This window comes from Sinohyriopsis cumingii, chromosome 7, assembly GCF_028554795.1.
Source record: "Sinohyriopsis cumingii isolate HCF-2022 chromosome 7, ASM2855479v2, whole genome shotgun sequence".
NCBI lineage: Eukaryota > Metazoa > Mollusca > Bivalvia > Unionida > Unionidae > Sinohyriopsis > Sinohyriopsis cumingii.
The window spans coordinates 111,573,798-111,589,051 of record NC_142967.1 but is presented as its reverse complement, the minus strand read 5'-3'; the positions used below and the strand labels follow the sequence as shown (position 1 = coordinate 111,589,051).

Sequence of the window (15,254 nt, the reverse complement as noted above, 5' to 3'; positions counted from 1 at the left end):
TCTTTCAAGTAAATATTTTATATGAAAGAAATTGGTAAACATCAATACTCGGTCAAAGCCCTACGTTGATTACATTATTTGTGCGACAAGGAAGACAAATGGATTCAGCATGCCCGCAACGGAGGGGGTGAAAAGACCACCGGAACGCATTCGGTCGATGGCTGGGACTTAGAAAACCCCAAGATCGTGTACGAGTTTAACGGTTGCTTATTTCATGGATGTCCCGTCTGCTACCCTGATCATAACACTAAAAATCAGTTTTTACAACGAACCATGGAAGACTTGTACCAGGCAACTTGTCAGCGACGTTTGAAGTTAGAACAGCAAGGACACGAAGTGGTGGAAATGTGGGAACACGAGTACGATCACCGTTTGAAAACCGATCCCGAGTTTAAACGCATCTTCGAAAGTTACCAGTGGGTGGACCCCATGAACCCGAGGGATAGTTTGTACGGAGGAAGGACCAATGCCACCTGTTTGCTGTACCACGCTAACGAAGAGAAGGGAGAAGAAATCTAATACTTGGACGTGTGTTCACTGTATCCCTACGTGTGCAAATTTTGTCGCTTTCCTGCAGGGCACCCACAATTGTTAACGGAGCACATCGACCTGAAAAACATTCGACAATACGAAGGCTTGATCAAGTGCAAAGTCTTGCCTCCCTCGGATTTGTACCATCCCGTGTTACCTCACCATTGCCAAGGCAAGCTGATGTTTCCCTCGTGCCGTACTTGTGCCGAAACGTGTAACCAAGATCAGCCTTATCAGCACACCCAGGAAGAACGGGCCTTGACGGGGACGTGGGTTAGCGTGGAATTGTTAAAAGCTCTGGACATGGGATGCCAACTGTTAGAAGTGTACGAAATTTGCCACTTTCCCAAGACACAACAATACCACTAGGGTGACCAATCTCAGAAAGGCATTTTCGCAGACTACGTGGATGCCTTTTTGAAACTGAAACAAGAAGCCATTGGCTATCTTTCCTGGTGTCACACTCCTGAAGACCCAAAAAAAATTAACAGAGAAATACTCAGCAAAAGAAGGCATCTCTTTAGATCACATCGAGAAAAACGAAGGCAGGCGATCGTTTGCCAAAGTGATGTTAAATTGCTTGTTGGGTAAAATGGTACAACTACCGTGTTTACCCAAGACGGAGTATTTGACAGAACCTTCTCGCTACTTTCAGATGATTCACGACAAAACCTAATTCACGAAGCACGTGGACGTCGTTTGTGAGGATTTGATCTTAGTGAATTACGAAGAAGATCTGGACTTTGTAGAAGCCGACGAATTCGGAAATGTCATCATTGCTTCTTACGTGACAGCTCATGCTCGCTTAAAATTGTACGAAGCTTTAGAACTGATAGGGGAACGCGTCCTGTGCTTTGACACAGACAGTTGCATCTACATCGAGCGCACGGGTCAACAACGCTCTTACATACAAGGAGACCGTTCAGGAGCCTGGACAGACTAGCAGCCCAACGAGAAAATGTTAAGTTTCGCGAGTGGCGGTCCTAAACATTACGGCTACGAATACCGGGACAAACAAGGAGAAGTGCACACGGAGTGTAAAGTGAAAGGATTGACTGAATTATCGTACCAGTCGAGTGGTGAACTTTGGCGTATTGAAAGAAGCCTTGCAGTCTGGAGAAGAGGAAAACTTTAAAATGACCACCTACCAGCTAAACAAGATTGTACGTTTACCCACTCACCAAATCGTCAGTGACCCTTGGAAAAAGTGTATCAAATTGTGCACCAGAAGCGAGTGCGACTTCCCAATCACTTCACTTTGCCGTATGGACACGTCTGTATTGGTCTGTATATAAAAAGGGACCATAGGCAAGATTGATAGTCCATTGTGACTACCAAGACCAAGCGAACAAGACGAATCCTTTGAAAGAGACATCGTTCAAGTTTGGGGATTATAAAAAAAAGTTTTACCTTCACATAGTGTGACTAATATTGGATGGATAAGACCCATGCATTGCGACAGAAAATGTCCGGAAGGAAGCTGCAAGTGTCTATGCGGTTACCATTGTAATTGCGTAACGGAGTTTGCAGACGAGTGTGCCATGACACCCACCATGATGACCATGCAAGAATCCCAATGGGTCGAATTTCATCCCGTCCCCTCTTTGACGGATTCAACTCTTATCGAGTTTGAAATCAAAGGACGACATGAAGATTACATCGATCTGAATCGCAGTTACTTGTACTTGAAAGTGAAAGTCATCGAACCGCCCATCACTGATTTAGACAATGATGATGTAGTAGCTCCCGTCAACAATTTCATGCATTCCTTGTTCAGTGAAGTGGATTTGTACTTGAATAACAAACTGGTCAGCAGCAGTATGGATACTTACCCTTACCGAGCGTACTTGGACAATCTCATGACGTACGGAAAAGAAGCCAAGAACACTCATCTGCATGCTTGCGTGGTATGGAAACCTGACAAAGCGACAAAGTTCAACAGCATTACAGTTGCTGCGGATGATCAAAATACAACGGGATTTATAGAAGGATGAACGAAAATTGCTAGAAGCCGTAGTTTAGAACGGATGGATCGCTTACATTTGGACATGTGGTTGCAAGAGCAGTATTTGCTGAACGGTGTGGATGTCCGCCTGAGACTGAACCGTAGTAGTGCAGCTTTCCATTTGATGGCTGCTGCTGATGCCACTTGCAAAACCAAAATCGAAGAAGCCAGGCTCTACGTGCGTCGTTTGGAAGTGTTGCCTAAAGTAGGAAACGACATCAGGCACACTTTGAGCAGAACGACCGCCAATTATCCAGTACGGCGTGTGGAAGTGAAAACCTTCACCATTCCCGCTGGACAGCGATCCATGATTGAAGATCATCTGTTCCAAGGGCAGCTACCCAAACGTTTTATTATTTGTATCGTCAAGAATTCAGCTTTCAACGGAGCCTGCAATAAAAATCCTTTCCAGTTTCAACATTATAATGTGTCCAAACTTGAGGTCAGTAGCGATGGTAAGACCTTGTGTACCAGACCTTCCAAACCTAAGTTTAGTAACGAGAAGAATTACTTCAAGTCGTATTTGTCCCTGTACGAAGCTACCGGACAGTTAGGAACCAGCACCAGTCACGGCATATCGTACGAGGAATATGCAGGAGGCTACACTTTGTGTGGTTTTGATTTCACTCCAGACCAAGGCAGCGACGAAGGACATTTCCACCCTATAAAATCGGATCAGATTCGAGTAGAACTTCAGTTTGCACACCCACATGCAGACCACACGGTAAACGTCATCCTGTATGCTGAATTCGACAATACCCTAGAAATCAACAGTTTGAGAGAAGTCATTCTAGATTATTAGAAGCCATGGAAGACTGTTATCCCTCTTTACCTAGTGGAGAAACTTTGGACATGGAATGTGAGGAGACCATGGAAGAAGAACCCCAAGACAAAGATAAAGAAGTCATCATGATGAAGTCGAGACGGCCAGGACAAGAAGCGCATTTAGTCTCCTGTTTTGCCAAACACTTGGCCGAAAATATTACGGAATTGATCTAGGATGATTGCTATGGATGTCAAAACCATCATCCCAGTCAAATTCAACACGATATATGTTTGATGCTGAGTCAAGAAGAAAAGTTGGACGAGTATCTGGACGAAGCTTGGGGTCTCATCTCGAAAGAAGTCGTGTTGCATCAGTGGTATAAAGACTTGCGTGACCATTCTTGTCCTCCATTATCAACTCAAGAGATCCGTCGCATAGAAACCCTCTTGCACCAGGGTAAGAAGTCGGAGCTAAACGCCTTTTACTTGACAAACTAATTCCAAGAGAAAGTCAGGATCGAATTGATCACTTATCATTACCTGTTAAGAAAAAAAACCCACAAAAACCATGGATACCTGGGAACCTTATTACCTTTTGAACCACAGTTCGTACACTGCTTCTTGGACTCCTGTCGTATGTGCTAAAGATGAACTCCCTCACATCAAACCTCAAGACCATCAAGCTTTTGTGATCAACACGGACGACAGTCATCTCCCAGGAACCCACTGGATAGCCGTCTACGTTCCTCATGAAGGATGTGTGGAGTATTTTGATTCGTATGGATTACCCCTTTGGAAGACGACATGATTAACTTTATGAGAAGAAATGCTCAGACCACTCGATTCAATAATGTGAAATTACAAGGCACAGATTCCTTGGTGTGTGGACAATATTGTTTGTATTTTCTGCATCATCGCAGTTTGGACTATTCTTTAGAACATTTAGTGACTTATTTTGATCATCATTCTCCTAGAAACGATGAGAAATTAGATCGATGGTTTTGTGACCATTATGCTTATCTTTTGTCTTTAGCTAGGAAACGTAGTGTCCATCAATGGCCTAATGACTTCCAACAGTGGAAATCACAATTTCATTCACAACGGGGTCAGTGCTGTCCAAAATAGAGTGTTATTTGAGAAAAGAATGTCTGTTATTTGAAAAAATGTTTAATGTTAAATTGAATGGTTAATGTTAAAATTGTATAGTTATTTGTTAGTGTTAAGTGACTTGGAATAAAATTGTTGTGTTTTGAAGAAAAAAATGCCTTTTGTCGTTTGTTTTGCTATATCTATCATGATTCATGCTCTTTGACTTCTCTCTATCCCTCACATCACACTATTTGAACTTTCCGCTCAACCATGCCACCCAAGCAAGCCACAGGAAGCAAAGGAGCACGATAGGTATATGAAACTGGTTTACACTTTTCATTGTGTAATTCATTTCGTAATTTTGTATTTGCTTTTTGCAATTAGCATTGAGTAACTTAAATTTTTGTTTATAGCTTTCCAATTTACAGATTTTGCTTGTATTTTGTATAATTTTGTGGCAAGAAAATAGTAGAGCGCGACCTAGTGAGTGAGGCTCACTGTAATATATAGGTGAGCTCTACTCGCACTAATCCAAGACACAAAACCGACAATACATATGCATAGAAAGAAAAGATAAAAGAAAAACATCACACAACTACAATGTATAAAGGGCAAAACTAAGAAATTATTTTCCTGTTAGAGTAGAGAAAGAGACAGAAAAGAGTTCCTTATAGCGGAACACCCAAAAGGGTGTCAATTAATGGACTTCGGGGCAGTGAATGATTGTTCTCGACAGTCGGACATTCTAACCGCAATAAAGTTAAAGGGTATAGAGATTGGGAAAATTGACGGCATACAAAACGCTGGTAGAAACAAACATGTTATCTATCCAGTTGAATACGACACTCCAGTACTAGGATTTGAGAATGCAGAGGTCAAAGGCCTAACGGCTACCATAGCAAATGCCCAATCAGTTGTAAGGGAGGTAAAGCCCAAAGTGAAGAGAAATTTTCATCTCCGGGCTCCCTCTGAAAATTCGTCTCTATTCCTTACTGATATATTGATTAAGAAGATACAGCACAAATTCAAAATACCAGTCAGGTCTGAAAAACTAGCAACAGTTTGGGGATTTCAAACAGTGAAAATAGGAGTAAGGATTCTTACGATACCCAAAGAAACCTCAGTAAATGTACCAACATTCTTTTATGTATTAGGCTTCCTTCTCAAAACATGGTATCGAGGGTGTGAATTAGAAAGGGCATGCCCTCGATGCAAACAAACAGGACATGCACCAAGAGATTGCAAAGCACAATGTGTCCCAGGCACGTACGCTGCAGCAGTTGCTGCACAATTAAGACCCATTGAAGCAGAAATTGCTTCGGCTTCAATCGAACATGAGAGCCCAATAGGGGCTACAAATGCTCAAACAAGCTCAAATGTGGAAAAAACAAATGAGACTCATGAAGCACAAAACGAGGTAGGAATTTGATATTTACACAATATTGATGTGACTTATCAAATAACCATTCCGTCAAACCTAGATTCCACCAATGTGAATAGCATAGAGACTCAAGGTGATACAACAGGTGTAATGGGAACAAAAGACCTTGAATGGGAAGACTTTGGTACCCCCGGAAAATCAAGTAAGGCAGTATCCCTGGAAACGGAGGAAGACGATAGCCTAGCAACAAATCCCTACTTCCTCTTAAATGTTGAGGAGGAATATGACGAAACACAAGACAAATAACTAAGACAAATAGTAGAAGGGCTGGTTGATCTGATAGGGATAAAACGCCTCACATCTACACCAACCTCAAAAAAGAGGAAACTGGCCATTTCGTCCCAAAGCCCCACCCTTGATGTGGAAGAGTGCGAGAACGAATTGGTCATAAACAAAACACAGTAGACTATTATCCCACCAGTTGAGACAAAAATCATAACTAGAAACGCAAAGAAACGAAACAATTAAATGAAACGGACAATGTCAAGGTCATGGAAGACGATAACGACTTGGAAATAGAAACGGACGACGAAACGGACTTGGAAACTTACGACACAAATACAGAAAATAATTACAATTCAGAAATCGAAGAAATCACGGAAGAGGAAGTATATGAATCAAAAGAGGCTCTGGAAGAATTCCAGAGCCGTTCAAAAGAATAAATTATTCTAACTTTTTATAGAATATATATAAACATAAACTACATAAATCTCAACAAAAGAAAATATACAATCGAAGTGATGCGGCACCTGGTAAAGTGTAGCTAAAATGGAGGGATTAAACTTCCGAATTGCATCTATCAACAACAATGCGATAAACAAAGAAAAAGCAGAAAAACTGACCAAAGAAACGAACTTTGAAGTGATTTTACTACAGGAAACACATAATGGAATTACGCCGGAAATAAAATACATTCTAGAAGATAAACTAAAAGTGGTTATATGTAACTATTGTACAAATAATGACAACAAAGGGGGCGTAGCAATAATAATAAAAAATAAACAGTGTTTAAGCTGGGAGCAAATGGAGGTAGGATAAATTTGTAAGTGACGATTGATGCATATAATGATACACAACTGGCACATTATAAATGCATGCTTCCCAGCAAAGACGGGCAACAAACAAGTTTTCATCGAAAATTTATCTAACTACTTAGCAAACTACTCAATGGAAAATTTGATTATGGGGGTGGGGGTGGATTTTAATTGGATATGCGATGAAGTAGATAGAAAAACTGACCTAACATCAGACGATAAGCTTTTCAGAAATGAAATGTTAAATTTAATCAACAAACATAAATTAAAAGATATATATAGGAAACTAAATCTGGTTAGATGTGAATATACATATGAATACAAACAAATACAGGCAAGCAGACTAGACAGATTTTATGGAACGAATTTCAATCTTTTGAGTTATATAAATGCAAAAATAACTGTCTTCAAATTATCAGATCACAATTTGGTTTATATTGAATTAAAAATTAGGAATAGGTGCAAGTGGGGCCCAGGTCAGTGGAAAATAAATAACAAAATTCTAAATGATTTAGAATTTGTGGATATAATAAAAAATGAAATTGAAAACTTTAAAAATGAAACAATCGACACAATAAAAGATTGGGACGTATTAAAAGAAAAAATTGAAAAGAAAAGCAATCCAATATTCCAATACAAGGGCGGAAAAAAAGAAGAAAAAAGAAAAGGAACAATTAAAGATAACCATAGGTACAACAATAAATGAAGAAGAAAGAAAACAATTTGTAAAGAAAATAAAAGAAATTGAAGAAGAAAAATCTAAAGGATATATAATCAAAGCAGGGAAATTTACGGAGATATACAAGACAGCAACAAATTTATATAAAAGAGAAGAACTCAGAAAAGGAAGAGACAAAATACTAGAAAAAATTAAAGTAGGAGATGTGATATACACAGAAAAAACCGACATTTTAAATAACATTTATATATACTATAATGATCTCTATACGACACAATCTATCGATCCTGAGATAATTGATAAATACCTGGAAGAGGTCAAATGTGAGATGATATCATCAGAACACAAAGACCTGTATGATGAGTTCATCTCCGATGAAGAAATTACGAAAACCATAGCTGCACTTACGAAACAGAAATCACCAGGGAAAGACGGACTCGTAGTGGATTTCTACCAAAAATGTATCGGTGAGTTAACGTATACTCTAAATACTTTGTATAACAATATTTTTTAAGTAAAAGGAAACAAATGTCAAAATCGATGCAGGAGGGAATCATAACTATTATTTACAAAGGGAAAGGAGATAGAGAGGATATTAAAAAATGGAGACCCATTTCACTGCTGAACACCGACTATAAAATTTTAAGTAGAATACTAACTAACAGAGTAAAAACCGGGATAGGAAAAATAATAAACGTAAATCAAACCTACGGGAGGAAAGGAAGAGATGTACAAAATAACATCCTAAATATTAAAACAATTATTGACTACATAAATGAAAAAGGATCGAAGGGTGCCATGGTACTTTTCGATCAAGAAAAAGCTTTTGATCGATTAGAACATGACAATATACAAAAAGTACTAATAAAATTCGGTTTCGGAACAAATTTCCGAAAATGGACTGAACTCCTATACAATGGAATAACCTCAAGTGTACAGGTAAATGGAAAATGCTCGAGAGAATTTGACATACAAAGATCGGGGAAGCAAGGATGCCCACCGTCGATGCTATTTTAAGTGATAGCAATTGAAATCATCAGTCACAAAATTCGAAACAACACACATATACAAGGTATTCAAATTCCATATCTCAAAGAGGAATGTAAAATGCTCCAACATGCCGACGATTGTGCCAACTTCATAAGATATGATAAATCTTATAAATACTTACAAGAAGAATTTGAAAATTTCGGTAAAGCATCCGGTTCAAAAATAAATCATGACAAAACCGAAATATTAAAAATATGAAATTTGCGCGGTAAACATCCTGGGCTGCCTCCGCAACTCCTGAGAGACAAAGTGAAAACTCTTGGAGTGTTTTTTGGTTAAAAAAAAACGAACCAGAAAATTATAAGCATCTAATCAGGAAAATTACAGAAAATGTCAACACATAGGCACTAACACCGCTATGCATGATGGAGCGTGCACAAGTTGCAAAATCATACCTATACTCGAATATAAACTATACCGTTAAATTCATTGATATGGAAAACAAAAACCTGAACAAAATTAATAAGGGCATAATAAACTACATATGGAACTATAAAATACACATCATAATTAAAGAAACACTATATAGAGCAATAAATAAAGGGGGACTGGGAATCCCCAGCCCTCTACTTCTAAAAACTTCCAATATAATCAATAGATTAAAAAAAAAACAGAACCTGAACCCAAAACAGCGTGGGAGGCGTTTATATTTACTGGTTTGGTTTCTCTTTAAGAAATAGACCGGAAATATACCGAAATAATAATCTAAAAAGAAAATTAACAGTCCCAAATAAATTTAGGTATATAAAACATTTTATTAAAATATAGAGACAAAAAAGAACTATGGTTAATGGAGACAAAACTGACTTACGACTGGATTAGAGAAGATACAACAAAGAAATTAAAGTGCAGGGTAGAAAGGACAAACTGGGGAATCAACTGGACTCAAACTTTGTCAAATTGGGCAAAAATAAGGTCACAAAACACACAAAGCTTACTCGTCAAATGCTTACACGAAGCCTGGCTTACTGGTGAAGAAGCTATTAAACGTCGCATGATAAATTTTATACCAAAATGTCCGCTATGCAAAATAGCAAATTTTTCCAAACTCCATGCGATGACTGAATGTGATAAAACAAAAATTAATAGGCAAATACTAATTATGGAAATAGACAAAAAATATAAATATCAGATAAATAATATTTTATATTTGGATGCAAAGTATGACAATAAAACAATTTTACAAATAATAAATTACATAATTACGACAATGTTATCTTGTGGCCAAGTGATAAAAATAAAAAAAATTACGTTTTTTTTATTTTTATTTTTTCTTTTCTTTTTTTCTTATAATGATAGTAAACTTCAAGGGGAAAATATGTACAGGGAACGCCTTGTGGGAGAAGTATGACGCACAGACGCCGCAGGGCTAAGCCACAAGGCGCCACGCGCAGTGGAAAGGCCTGCGCAAGAGCGACTGAAAATCCCACAGAGCGGAAATGGACAAACAAAGCAAGTACACGGGGACTAACACATTTAAAGAACAGCAAAGGGACTAACTTCAATGTCAAAAATTCTTTCGAAATTTCTGAAATCCCAAATAAGAAAGGAGAGGTGTAGCTCTGCAGATAAGAGAAGCATATACAAATAAAAAAATTGCGGCTCCCTACTCGGACTATGCCAACTTCAATATTAAAGTTTAACGAGAAAACGACACACCATGATGTCTCATATAAGACATTAGCTTTAAAAAATAAATTCAAAGTTTTAATGCACCGTTTTCTCGGCAAAATTCAAAATTACAAAAAAAATATTTAAAAAAAAAATATTTAAAAAAATATCAGAGTAGTGGGATACAAGAGGAATTCGGTAAGACAACCAATAAAAAAGGATGTCGCCGCCAATGCGGACTGCAACCCTCATCTCATCACCAAACTCGGACCAAAACTTCTGGTCTACAAAATACAGATCTCTACACCAAAAATAAATAAAAAGAAAAAGAAAAAATAATTATAGTACAACTACCGGCGAAATACGATACACTCCCGTCCCAACACAAAATCTATAGTAAAACATACAATATAGCAAAACACATTTTTATATACACAAGACATAGGCGACCTCTGGCAAAGGTCACTGAGAAAGAAAAAAGAAGGGGGAAAGGAGTTTTCCGATTAGGAGCAAAACTTATGTCGGAGGAACGGAAACACCCCTTAGATAACACTGTCAACAATAGATAACACTATGGAACAAAAATACCCCACTCAAAATCTCTAAATAAACAAATTTTGAAATAAATTCTTTTTATAAAAGAAAACAGACTTAACACATCTGCGGGAGAAACAAATACACATAAAAAACACTCTTTTTCTCGAAAAGGGGGGGGGGCATCTGTCTGGTGCCCCCCAAAAAGTCAAGACTAGCTAAGGTGAACAAAGCTTACGTGAGTTTGCATTGTGTCAGACAAAGTCTGATACCGAAGCCTGAAGAGATAGAGAATGTTAGAATGTTAAAATTTACTGAAGACCTGATAGAAGAGCTCTTCAGAGAAGAAATTAACAGGGAGAAAGAAGAATGGACAAAGAAGTACAGACTTCAGAAACAGCAGAGAGAACAGAGAGAGCAGCAACAGCACGAGCAGCAGCAGCAACCTGAACCTGACAAAGGTTTTGTCAACTGTCGTGTCGACACCAAAGAGTTCTTCTTCTCTTTCCGAAGAATCAGACCTTATCCTGTGAGAAAGCCTGTCCTCAGAGGAGGCCGCAATCTTAGAACCTAAAAAATTGCCATAGTTTCAACTTCACACAAAAAAACAGCCCTTTTCAGGGCTACCCCATACTCTAGAAAAGAAATAACATTCCACTGCCTATGATAAGTTAGAAAAACATTTAGACGTGCGTGTATAAGCACATAAATTCTTTATCTTAGTTAGAAAGTGCGTGTATAAGCATTTTCTTTAAGGGGTTAATGAAACAAATTTAAAATAATGATGGGTAGTAAAAAAGTGAGTGAGTGTTTCTTTTAGGTCCATACGTTTTTAGGTAATGATCTAGGTAATATAAGTTTTGGGTCTTAAGGGGTGTTTTCCTTCACGTCCGTGCTTTTCGTATAAATACGAAACCGCTCGGCAGTCTGACTACCCTTGTTGATTCGTGAAGAACGAAAATGAGAAGCAGGCTAGCGAGATTTTTAGAACTCCAGAGGCACCTGGAATATGCCAGACGCCTACTTAATGAACTGGCAGCGGAGGCTATCGTCGAAGAAGGCAGGATAAAAGAGGAGGAGGAGCAAAAAAGGAAAAAAGAAGAGGAAGAAAAGAAAATAGGAATCAGGTCTCACCCTATGATGAGACCTGTGTGTGGAGTGAAACCATTGTCACCTCTAGAGCCAGTACTTCCAGTACCACAACGTGAGCAACAACAGCAACAACAAGCACAATTTGCTGTACCACAAAGACTACATCCACGGCTGTGGCACAGAAGACAAAGAAGGGAGAGGGAACAAGAAGTGTTCACTATTCCACAAACAAAGGAGTGTGATAGTGAAGCCACTCAATCCCCGTCTGATCTTCCAACCACTCAAGTCAATTGGACCCATGATTGGAGTAGATGTTGTGTCTGTAGTACCAGGCCTGGAAGGTGCAACCATCAACCAGGTGCCTCTGGATTTAAAAAAAAAAACCCAGCCCTTTTCAGGGCTAACCAAAATTCTAGAAAAGAGATACTATTCATTTAGCCATTACTAGAATGTGGAGTAGTGTGAATATAAACACTCATTCCTTTCCTGGCATGATTGTGTGTGTGTTTGTATTTGTGTGTGTGTGCGTAATTGTAAGCGCTCTTGTACGTATGTGGGGATAGTAGATTATGGGTTTAATTTTGCTGCTTTGCTTGTGTGAATAGTATAATTTGTTTTTGATTTTTGCTGCTTAGCGTGTGTGGATGGTAGAGTATGGGGTTTGATATGGCATTTCTGCATGTGTGTGGATAGTATATTTGGGTTAAGAAGAAAGGAATTGTGGGAAAGATAAGGGGATGGATGAAGACGTGGAGGAAGAAGAAGAAGAAGAAGGAGAAGGAGAAACCAAAGGCCCTTATCAGGGCCAATCATATGCCTCGAAAAACATTAACTTTCATGTCTAACCCTTTCAACGTTTTTTTTTTTTTGTTTTTTTTTAAATGTGGGGTATATGTATAATGTAAGTCTTGTCTGTATTCTCTCTGTACAGCCCCGCTCTTTGCTCAGTCCTGTGAAGTCACCTTCCCCTAGTTGATACAGTGTTACCAAACTCCTCTACCGTGACGTCAGACACTATCTTTCCCTTGTCGCTATACAGACCGATCCATGTTAAATTTCCCCATTTTAAATTCCAATTGTCGCTATAATGCCGGTCCTGTATCTCCCATGTTAAATTCCCATTGTCGCCAAGGGCAAACTTGCTATTTTAACATTAAAGTCCCCTTATCGCTAAATCGCCCCTATTCACTACTTCCGCTACATATCAACTTCTAAGACTAGAAGCTGATATCAAACTAGCTTTCAAGTCCAAAAGAAAATCAGACAGACAACTTATATCAGTCTTCCTTGACCTTGAAAAAGTGTTTGATCTTGTCTGAACCAAAGGATTGGTTGCAAAACTCAACTACTTCGGAATTACTGGACGCATGTTTAACTGGATCGAAAACTCACCAACAGGTCGCAGAATAATCACTAGAGTAGAAAACACCACCTCAAAAGAATACCCCCACCCCCTTGAAAATGGTAGCCCACAAGGGAGCGTATTACTTAGTCCTATGCTATTCAACATCATGATTAACGACCTTGACCTCAACTTAGCGACAAAACAGGTTAACATTTCCCAATTCGCCGATGACAGCGGCATCTGGAGGGCAGGAAACCTCGCAAGCAATCAAATAGTCAAACAAATCTAGAAAAGCCTAGGTAACATAGGGAGATGGGCAGATAAATGAGGTTTTAAGATCTCACATGGAGAATAAAAACGGTAGCAATAATCTTTTCCCCTAAACGCAATAAACAGATAATTTACCCCAACTTCTATATCCAAAACCAGTTAATCAAATATGCTAAAGTAGTAAAATTTTTAGGTATGTTCTTCAATAATCATCTAACTTGGAAACACCAGATTGAGCAACTAATTCAAAATTGCAATAAAGATATTAATCTCTTAAGAAATCTTAAAGGGACTGCCTGGGGATTCAATCAAGAAACCTTATTAACCATCTATAGATCACTTATAAGGTCGAAACTAGATTATGGATGCCAAGTTTACAACTCAGCGAAACAAATATTACTGAACAAACTGGATACCATCCAAAGGAAAGCATTATCTGTTTGCACTGGCACTCTACCATCGACATCGACATACAGTCCTACGACCTGACGGCTAAATTAGCACTGCTCCGTAAGCACATAAACGTGGGGTTTGTTGTTTTTATTTTCCCATACGCCAAAAATTTTAATGTTTGGTAAAACAAATATACATTCTATCTTACTTCAGCTTAGGTTTCACACTTCCGTCGACAGCAATGTTAAAGTTTCCGAATGACGTCATTAGCAGCCATACGTGCGATATGTTGGCAGATTTACTGTCGAGTTCACATGCTGTTTGGAAGTTGAAATAAATTTACTGAATCTCAGGATAGTGTTACAAAAAATACATACATAAACAACGCTTTCTGTCAGTATCTACGCTGATCGTTTCTTCAGAGTACCTTGTTTGTACCTCCCTACCGATTTCAATAAAGAAAAGATCTAATGTGATTAAAACTGCACAGAACTAAGTCAATTGAATCATTGATTTATAATTTCTAACCTGACTTGATAAGAATGGCACTACTACTGGATCCCCTGCACCTTTCATGCTTTACGGTCTTTCCATACTAACACGGCGCCATATTGCGTACACCATGGACTAGTTTATCTCCGTCAGACAACATAATGACGTAGTTCATCCTATTCTGTAACTACCGGGTAATTCCGTAAATTACCATAGCACTGAGTTTGGATTTATATCCCTTTGCACACATGGACATATAAATTAGACCGCTTGTTAAACCACGTGAAAGGCACGTTTGTTGTTGTCATTCTTTTCCTTTGCTTGATTCGACATTGTAAATATCTTAAGCAGGAAACATGTGTATGTACATCTGTGCACACACCCCTTTGCTGAAAATGGACTGATGCAGGAACTGGAAATGGATCTCGAGCACATCCTGTCTGTTATATTGAAAACTTCCGTTAAGCATGAAACGCGCAGATGATGACGGTGTTAAGGCCACTTTTTTCACAGTCAGTTTAGAAATTATAAAGTAATGAATGAATTGTCTATGTTCTTTGCACTAATTATCACATTAAAGGTTTCCATTATTGAAATCGGTAGGGGTACAAACAAACGGGTTGGTATAGACAGACTATAGTTACCCATCGTTTAGGTAAAATGGGCAGAATATCGTCTGCTAGTGACCTAATTTGGAAGCATCTTTTGACAATTTGACCTTGTACTTTGTAAATATACAGCGACTAGAGTTCTCTAGTCCCAACATACACACTTTCAACGTTATGCATCACATTCTTACGAAAACAAACATCTGTAAAAGTTCAGAAACATACAGGCATGATGTTACCATGAGACGTGGCCTTTTCTTAAGAGGGGCAGTAACCACAGATCTTATAGTCTCATGCACCAATTACAACTAGGGT

At 38.6% G+C, this 15,254-nt stretch overlaps 1 protein-coding gene across 2 annotated transcripts in view; it reads right to left on the bottom strand.

Annotated features, from left to right (window-relative positions):
* The window catches only part of LOC149795935 (uncharacterized), an 82,525-nt gene extending 68,017 nt beyond the window's left edge, over positions 1–14,508 (bottom strand). Inside the window, exon 1 of one of the 2 annotated variants that reach the window (XM_089964153.1) lies at positions 14,368–14,508. In XM_089964153.1, the coding sequence (XP_089820279.1) occupies positions 14,368–14,415 (48 nt within the window). In that variant the 5' untranslated portion in view covers positions 14,416–14,508. The remainder of the gene's footprint in view (positions 1–14,367) is intronic. The other variant, XM_089964154.1, reaches the window with a different exon arrangement.
* Between the last annotated feature and the right edge of the window lie 746 nt (positions 14,509–15,254).